The sequence below is a fragment of the Merops nubicus genome, unplaced genomic scaffold, assembly GCF_000691845.1.
Source record: "Merops nubicus isolate BGI_N331 unplaced genomic scaffold, ASM69184v1 scaffold22158, whole genome shotgun sequence".
Classification (NCBI taxonomy): domain Eukaryota; kingdom Metazoa; phylum Chordata; class Aves; order Coraciiformes; family Meropidae; genus Merops; species Merops nubicus.
In genome coordinates, this window is record NW_008625473.1 from 80,771 (window position 1) to 90,492 (window position 9,722).

Sequence of the window (9,722 nt, forward strand, 5' to 3'; positions counted from 1 at the left end):
AGCGTGTGTCTGCATGTCTGAGTGTGCTACGCTTCTCCCTCTGTTTTAACACCACTGAAAGAGCTAAGAGGTTATTCCAATTGCTTTGGGGCTAGCTGAGGAACGGGAGAAGGAAAGCAAGTATGGAAAAAACCCAGCCCTCCTCATAAAGTATCAGCCCATCTTCTCACTCTGCTCCTGGTGATTGATAGCAGAGGCAAACGCCCTACAGACATTCACAGACCAAAACTTCATTGAAATCAGGGAGGATTTTTCATTTTTGGGGCTGGACACTGTTTCATAGGAGGTTTAATGTTTTGTAAGGTTTTGGCTCAGTATTTTTGATATTTGTAGGAGGTCTTTGTGTCACTCCTTTCTGTGAAAACAAACTAGTTCTAAGGTAAAGTTGTAGCTTTGAGCGAAGTGTTTTTCTCACTCTGAAGAGGCTCGGAGGGAAGTTAGCCAAGGTCATGAAGTTCAGAATATGGTGAGTGCTGTCTCACTGGTGTTAGTGCACACATGGGTGATTTGCTTAGTTTTGGCTGCTTGATCTGAAACACTGGTAGAAACTAATGGGTCTCTTTGTAACTTTTTTTTATTGCAGGCTGCAAACAGTTACCTGAGGGATCAGTGGTTCCATTCTTTGCAGTGGAAGGTAAGTTCTGCACTTCACTGTCTTTTTTTTGCCTGTAAGAATACTTTTTTAGCATTCCTTACCCCTTCACTGTAAGAGCCCTGAATGGGTAAAGTCTGTTTCTTACAGAAGCCCTAAATCAGAACATGTATTGAGTTTCAACTTGTTTATATCATGAAAGCAGTGGACTAATTAACCTGTTACGTAGCCCGGCATTAGCAACATGTGATTCACTTCAGAAAGTTGGTAGCCAGTAAATTCACTTTGAAATAGTACTGAAATTGGATGGTTTGGGTTTTGTACTATCAAGTATGGGATGTTACAGAATGAGTACAGCCTAATTGTAATCTCTGGACTCTTGGAACACTTGGGAGTTTTGTTTGTTTGTTTCTTTTTCTGATAAACTATGGAGAAAGGGTGACTTTTAGAGTTGGTTGTTGTAAGTAGCATCAGCCTGTGTTTATGCTTTAGGACAGTTTGGATGTAAAGGCAGTTTCCACTTCAGAGGTCTTGTGCCCTTTCTCATTTTCAGTGGGAACAGTGGACAGATTGCCCTGAGTAAGGGAAGTGGATCATGGTGACAACGTTGTCTCTTAAAAGCAGCACATTCCTCATCAAAGGCTGTAGCTGCTGACCTTTGGATGGAATCTGTATGGGTCTTTGATGCAGCTGGAAGCAGGTTTTGGCCAGATGCTGAATATGGTTGTCCTCTCTTGGCTTGTGGTGAGAAACACAACCAGTAGCTTTTTAGTTCAGGGCTTGTCTTCGGCAAGGTTTCAGTGAAGTCAGCCAGGCTGGCTGTGTAGCTTGTCAAGATTTCAGCCTACTGATAGCAACCACATGTGAAAATACAAGGAAGTCCCTCCCACCAAACTGGTTTTGTTGTAGGTGTGTTTGATAGTTGCAAAATAGTTGTGTGGCAAAGCTACAGTATTGGTGTGCTTTGTCTAGTGATCAGCGTCTGGCAGACTCATATTCAGAGCGGATCCAGGTTCTTATCAGCGAGAGCCAAGTGTCAGGATCTCCCTTCCCAGACCACTGGCATACTCTCCAGCCTGTTACCCTGACTGCCACAAGGAGTGTGGGACAGCAGTGCTGATAGCAGAGGGCTGGGCTGTGGTGTGGCACTTTATTTTGGCCTCTTGACCGTATCATTACCACAATGCCTAGCCAGCCTTGCTTTCTCTGCAACTCCTGAGGATAACAAAGAGCTCAAAGCGTGCAGGGACAGTATCTCCATGTGGCTGTTATTTTTCCTCCTGCTTTGGCAGGCGAGGATGATCAGAGAAAGCATGGACAGGAATGGTGATGGAATTTCTTTTTCTACCTTGCCTGCAGCCACAATGGCTGAGTTACTAATGTGCTGGTGGCGTGTGCCCACTTTGCTCCTGCAGTGAGGGGAGAATTTTGGTTGGAGCTGCAACTCTGAAAAAAAGTCAGGAGTGGTAAAGATGCAACCTGGCCCCACCACCACCCACTGCATCAATTAAATTATTTTTTTAAAAAAGAGCCTAGACAGAATGACCTGGCTTGCTCACATGCCTTTTGGTCATGGAGAGGGAGCTTTGCTCTGTGGGAGTTGTTTTTAAAGGAATATTTCTTAAACTTTCCAGTGTTTCTGACAAAGCCTCTCATTTTGGGAAACTCTGAGTAATTTAACTTGTTGCAGAGCAGAATTTATTTTTGCCTCCTTGCTTCCCTCCCCACCCCCATTAAGTTCATTTCTGAAAAACAAGTGAGACATTATCTTGATTTGAAAGACCTTCCCTTTACCAAGAATAGCAAGTAGCTTTTTCCCATAAGAACAGTGACAGGGTTTAGTCACTGCCCAGGTACTTTACACTAACAAATTCCTCTTCACTAAAATGGAGGTAGTTGTGATGGATTTTGTTGCTTAACAGTTCAGAGGAAGAGCACCTGGTAACTTTTTGCTCTTTACTTTGGTTGATATTTGGGGCATTTAAGTGAGAACACAACAGCACTAAGAGGCAAGACGATCAGTGCACCTAGAAGGAGGGTGGAGTGGAGTTATGTAGTCTACCTTTGTGAAGTTTATCACTTTACTAACACTTAGCCTATGACTTTAAGAGCCAGGTGCCAAGGTTCATCTCACTCCCTAATTTGTATGGTTTGATGATTAAGCAGGTAGTGAGGGAACCCACAAAAAAACAGGAAACCTATTCTTCTGGAATGGGTCATTTACACAAAACACCAGCTGGCAGAGACATGGCTGCAGCTGTATTATAATTGGGTGGTTGTGCTGATGAATGATATATTTGTCCAGTGGTCTTACAAATAACAGGTCAAAACATTTCTGTGGGCATGTAGAACACAGATGCAAACTGGTGCAGATAACTGAAGCTGTCATGTGGGGAAAAACATTGCACAGATGAGCTTCCTATTGTTTGTACTTGAGTGGTGGAAGCATTTGGAGGGCAACAGAGTCCCACTCTTGCAGGCAATAGATGCAGGTGGAGCAGAAGACCTTTATTCTTGCCCTGCCCTGCCCAAACTAGGCTGGAGGGACCTAGTTTATGGAAGGACCTCCCATTTTACAGATGACAAACTGATTTTCTGAGAGTTTCCATCAGTGAGGATTGTCCTTCTTTAAGTTACAATTATGGGAGTGGACTCCTGTTCTGTCAGTTTTCTTTCCAAGTCCTTTTCCTGTGCTTCAGGCCTTGGGAGTGAGATGCTGCATGTCATCTGAGCAACCTGGAGAATGGCTCAGTCCAGCGAACAGCCGTGTTACTAAGTACTTGGGGAAGCTCTTTAAGTTTGGGCACATACTGCTTATCCTTTTGTCTTGTCTGAAGGTGCTAAGGTCTGGGAGAGAACTTTTATGTGGTACAGTTTTAAAGATTAACACACTGTGGGAATTCAATTTGCCACCCAGCACCCTGGAAATAATTCTTTTCTAGAGACAAACATTGAAATAAAAATCAAGAATAATTTCTTTCTTCAGCCCACAGAGTAATAAAAGAGATGCTACAGATAAACAGAAATAAAAGAAAACCAAACACATAATTATCCATGTTTTAGATCCAGCTCCAAGAGGTTTTATGTGTCATCCAACTAACTAACTGTCAAGATGCTTACACAGCTTTTTAAATGTGACTTTCTCCTTGAAGACTGTGCTCGTTGAAGGGAGCCTGGATGTAGGGACAGACTGTTCCTTATGTAGCCATTTTCTCCTTGGGTTTTCCACTTTAAAACCCTCCACTAAGGGTTACTTATAATTCCTCATTTAATCTGGATATCATTGTGTCTTGCAAATCCTAAAGGATTATTTGCCACCTTAGCCTATTTTTAGAAATCCTGATTTCCTTCAGGTTACAGCTGAGCCAAACTCTCTTGGTCCAAAAAACAAACAGAACATGTTAACAACTGTCCAGATCCTCAGCATAAACAAATCATTAATCCATTGTGTAAGAAATGTTCCTTTTAACCAGGGAGGTTGGATTGAAACCATGATATGTAATCTTTGGTATTTGGAAGCTGATAAGTCATAACAGTATATCAATAAAGATAACAACACTTTCCGTGAATATACAGAAGAGAATAACACATGCAGTTCATTGCCCTTTATGGATCTAGAGTAGATAGAGCAGTAACCAGCCACTTCTGTAGGGGGTGATTACAGCAAAGCTTGGCTTGGGACTAGTAATTTCAGGACACACACAAATAAGCAAATATGTACCCTTGGCATTTTCCCAGACAGATCCATCTACTTTGTTGCTTGTGTATATCTTGCTGTCTTTGGGCTAAGGACTTTCTGTATGTTTATGGAGTGCCTAGCACGTAGAGGTACCATCCTCTCTAGAAAATGCTGAGCCCTACTACACCACGTGCTTAAAGTCATTAGTCATTCAAAGGCCCACTGGACTAATTCAGTACCATGTTGCACTTGAATTAAAAAAGACACCAACAATGTTTTCTCCAGGGATCTTTAGGCCTTCTCTTGTGATAGGGGGTCCAGGTATAGATTTACGTTTCTTGGGGGGAATACACCTAAACACTACACAGGGCATGTTGCATTTTTTAGCATGCTTGACAGTAAACTCTGTCCTCATTGTGGGGTGTGGGTTGCTTGTGTTTTCTAGTGAGGTGAATGATGCAGCAATGAAACATGTCAGTTGACAGCATTTGGGGGAATGTCCTGAACTGACACTGTATGGGAAGAACAGACCTAGGTCTGCAGCAAAGCATGACACATGACTGGAGCTGAGCTTTGTGTGCCTCTGAGCTGGACCTTCTCAAAAGCTTGCCTATGCTTTGTCCTTCCTACTGGTGCTGCTGACCAGCTCTCGACCATCCCCTCATGAGTAGTGCTTCTTGGTTAGGGGTTTTACTTGTTTGCTAGCACTGACAGGGCAACTGTGTTCATTGTTTATGTTGGAAGAGACCTTTGAGCAATGTCTGGTCCTCTCCCCACCCACATCACCCTTTTCCTCAGTCGGTGCAGGGTATGCTCTGAACCTGTATGAGGTTGCTGAGAACTCATGCAGCTGAGCTGTGAAGCCCCAGACTATAGGGAAGCAGGCACCTCCCTCATCCTGCTGTCTGTGTCCGTGCAGCCCAGCGTGCATACACACCCCTGACCTGCAGCAGACAATCACATCACCTTTGTTTGGAAATTCATTTTCGACACAGAAACCATGTTTTGTTTCACGTGAGTTGGGAAACTGCAACAATGCTGTCGTTGGGGATTTGCAAACATTTTGCATTGAAGGCAAAAACAAGCAATGTTGGCTTTCATTCAAAAACATTAATTTTGGATTAATATTTTCTTGGTTCTCATAGGGGTTGTTTTATCTGTGTCTTCAGGAAATAGATACTTCTATGCACAAGCAGCCCTATTAATCCTGCAAAGGGATTGACTGTCGTATAAAGCCATACTTTACCTGAATGGTGATATGGTCTCTGGTCTTTACTGTGCCCAGGTCATGAATTCCTTGTCCATTAGTGCTGAATATTTTTTCTATAGTAGCTGTGGGTGCATATCAATTTTTGTATCTAATGGTGAAAGTTCAGAGGGAATTATTTTTCTGTGCTTTAAAACAGCAAAAAAATTAAGAGAAACTGTTCTTGAAAGTGTGTTGAAGCCTTCCTTGTGTAAAGCACCTGTATGGTTTTGTCACCATGGTAATGATTAAAAATAGTGCTGATACAGGAGGGGGGTTTATATAGAATTTAAATTATGACAATAAAGAAATTGATAGCCTCAAATCTCAGTAAATCATGCCTTAAAACTATGAGATAAGGCAAATAGCACATGGGTTATGGTTAAAAGGGCCCATGTCTCTCATTTGTATTTAATGGCCTGATTTATGATCTGCGAGAGGAAGCTTTGATACCCTGTGACAATGCAATAGCCCTGTGCTGTACTGCATAGTGAAAATATTATCCCAAGAGCTCAGCACTTCTTTGGAGTGGTAGTTCCTGGACTTCAGACCCTCTCTTTGGTGGTTACGCAGCACACACAGCTGTAATTGTCTTGGCTGTTTCTTTGCTTTCTTTAGCTGAAAACCTGAGGTATTTCCACAGAACTGAGACGTTCCCATTTTCTGTTATTTTGAGGTGAAGCAATAAGTAATTATCATACAATCAGGCCAACAACAGCTTTTTTTCTTTGTATTTTTTCTTTTGTGTTTATATACGTGTCAATAATAGATTATTGGGAGCCTAAGCTGTGGAATTAAGTTTTGCCTTTCAAAGCCTCAGGGCTTTGAAAGCATTGTGGGCTTTGACACGTGAGTTTTGGAGGAGCAGGTTTCTTACTTAGACAGATAAAAGGTAGCCCACAAGATTTTAACTGGTGGTTTCACTCTTCCCATGGAATTCACAGGTACGAGTTGTGGGAGACCATGAACAGGTTTTTAAGATAGCTGGAGCCTCTCCCCTGCAGGACTTTGAGCATCCTGATAGAGTTCCAGGCTGGACTTTATACTCCACAGGCAACAGATGCAGGGGCCAAGTGGTGTGTTAGTGGATCTGCATTGCCAAGAAGAGAAGCTGATACCAGTTAGAGCTTTCAGGTGGACACAGTGGGACTAAAATTATATACTGGCATTTTTTCAGTTCCTGATGCCCCCTCTCATGATTACGTTGGTGTTTACTGCCAAAGATTTGTTGTTCTTTTGCATTTGAAAGGTAACATGAAATGCAGTTGTGTCTTCCTGTGTGGGGCTCTCCAGCAACATCCCCTTGCCTGCATGCAGTGATTGGTAATACTGCAGCCTATAGCCTGGACAAGCTCATTGCAAATTCAGGAGCAACACCATGGAAGTCTTGTCATACATACAGCCTTTTATTTCCATAATGTTTATTTTTTGTAGTTGAATATTCTTCCCTTCTACTTTGGGTTAGTTTTTTGTTTGTGTTTTTTTTTTTTTTTTCCCCTCCCTCATTTTCCCACCCAGTTTGACAGCCTCAGGCCATCTGTTATCAGAAGTCACTTGTAAAATCTTGGCCTTGTTCTGTGTCTCTGAGATGTCAGTTTGCTAGATGTAGCTGTGCTGTCGCAGCAGAAGTGCATCGATCTCACTTTGGGAAGTGGAAATGAATAGATGAGAAACAGGCCAGATCTTGGCAGAAGGCTTTTTTTGCCTTTTATTTTTTTATGCAACGCTGGTCACATTTTAAGAACTGGAACAGGTAGGGTGGTTTTTTTTTTTTTTTTTTTTAAGCATTCACTGCCTTTGCATTAGGAAAACACCTCACTGTTTCTGGGGGATGTTGGAGTAGGTTCCTCCCATAAGATGTGACTGCGTCGCTGCTCTGCATTGGCTTCCCATGAATCACTTTCAGTCGGGGAGCTGGGTTATCTGTGTCAGCACCAGCACTTTGTCCAGCTGAAAGAGGCTCTCAGCAACGTGCTGAGATGCCAGCCTGGGTCTGAGCTGCTGCTCTGAGCTGCTGTGCCCTCATCCAGCCGTATGCACACGTGGTTTGTATACCCATAGATTCCTCCTACATTGCCAAAACAAGGAGATGGAACTCAAGCCAATTAATGGCTTGGTGGTGAAATCTGAGTAGAAACTAGATAGTTATTTTCTATCTTGCTTTAGCTAAGTCAGGACCAGCTCTAAATTTTCCCCTTTAGAGTTGGACACTATCCTATTCAAACTAATATTAGTTCTGAAGATAGAGGGGTGTCAAAACCAGCTGAATAAACAGGTCAGCTTGTTATTGTGTACTTAGGTCTTGGCTCTGAAGAGGAATAAATGCAATTGCTGGAGTATGTTGGTTCTCAGGAATGCTGAACTGCAGGCCAAGAAGGATCCTTGGGTTTTGTACTGGTTGAATTGTTCCTCCACGTTATTCCAAGACTGACCTTATGACTAATTCTTTGCAATCAGGACTTCCAGAACACGGTGACCACCAGTTTCTCTAAATCACAGCTTCTCATCTATAAGCTGTCATAGTATACACCAAAATCAGTCTCATGTTCAGGTTCCTAGCTGCAGAAAAATGTTTTCATGAGATCTCTTACAAAGACAGCACAAGACTGGTAGCCTTTCCCAGGAGTGTAATTATCCTCCTCACATGATGCATTGGGTGTGAAAACCTAACTCTGGGAGTTGAAACTAATGCTCACTCCTTGTTAAGATGCTGTCTTGGGGCCCAGTTCTGCATTATGGATGTTATGAGGACTCTTGGTATCAGAAGACCTACGTAAGCCTGAAAGAAAAAAGGTTGATCAAGGCATTGTTTTGAATTTCTCTTTCCTTTCTTACATTTTTGTCCTTACTTTTATTTCTTCCAACAGAATTAGTGTGTTGAGTGCATCATAATATACATAATGCAGTATTATAGAACTGCTGCTAATATCCACACAACCCCTCTAACAGTACCTGGCAAGTGTCACATTCTATATCATCTGCCCTCGCACTTGCTGTAAGTCACATGTTCATCTTGACTGTCATACCTTCTTGTCTTTTTTTCCCCAGAATAGTGACCATTTCCAAATCAGAAAAAAAGTGTCAGAAAACTGTGATAGTAGAAGTCTGCCCTTCATTCTCAAGCCATTGCATCACAGCTCTTTTCCATAGCCTAGTCTCTGCTGCTCTTCACTGTAGTATTTAAGACGGGAATACTAGTTATGGGTATGTGACCAGAGTCAAGATCCATCAAGGACAACAGGGTTCTTGTGAGTGATTTGCCTGCATCAGCCTGCCTCTGAACATGAGGTGTGAGCAGTGGTTGCTGCACCACTCCAGTGATCTCTGATCCTCTGCTGGGAATCTAGCCTTAGGATTGCAAAGTTGAACGTGGCAAGACCTGATTCAGTCTTGCAAGTCATGAAGCCTGTGTACAAAGGAGAAAGGAAACAAGCAAATTGCAGAGATTCAGTGGCATTCTGGTAGCTAAAGAGTTTGCAGGAGGTTTGGGGTTTTATGCTGATGGAGTGCAATAAGAACAAAGTGATGGAACTGTTTCAGATGCAAATACTGCTCTGAAATCTAATTGTCTCCCTTTGAGAAACTGGAAAATTCAGAGCTCCAAAGCCCAGTCATCTGAAGACAGAAATAACCTTCTTTTCCCAAGTCCCTTTTAAGATGCTTGCAAGCATCACATGAGTATCCAGTATCTGTGCTCTCCCTAAGGCTCTGCAGCAGCTTTCTGACACAAACACGTTCCTTGAGCCGTGCACCATCTCTCTTGCTGACGACATTGATGATGCAGGTGCACAAGAGAGAGAAGCCAATTTCAAAGCCATTTATGGTGTTGAAGTGCTAGAAACTCAGCAAAATACTACATTTGCCAAGGAGGAGAGAGTGAAACAGGTGGGTAAATATCCGTTTGGAAGGTTTTGCTGACTGGTGAGAGGGGAGGAGGGCAGGAAAAGCCTAGGCTGCCCGTTGCTAGCAGTGCAGAGTAATAGGAAAAGGGATGACGTGGCTTTTTAATCCGGTTTGCATATCTGGGAAGAAATAATTGCTTTGTGTGCTACTCAGTGCTATCTAAACTTACTGGCATTTCCTGGGAAGTAGAAGGGTGATGGATTATATTTCAGAGGTTATCTTTTGTTAGCACTTACTTCAATGTGTGGCATTAGTAGCTGTTTAATACCAGTTTGAGGTGGTTTCTCAGGTGGCAAGTTCTT

At 42.6% G+C, this 9,722-nt stretch overlaps 1 protein-coding gene across 1 annotated transcript in view; it reads left to right on the forward strand.

The window, feature by feature from the left end:
• Window positions 1–9,722, forward strand: part of CMIP (c-Maf inducing protein) — a 68,943-nt gene that overhangs the window by 15,547 nt on the left and 43,674 nt on the right. Inside the window, exon 3 of the mRNA XM_008945700.1 lies at window positions 584–634. Coding sequence (XP_008943948.1) covers window positions 584–634 — 51 coding nt within the window. The remainder of the gene's footprint in view (window positions 1–583; window positions 635–9,722) is intronic.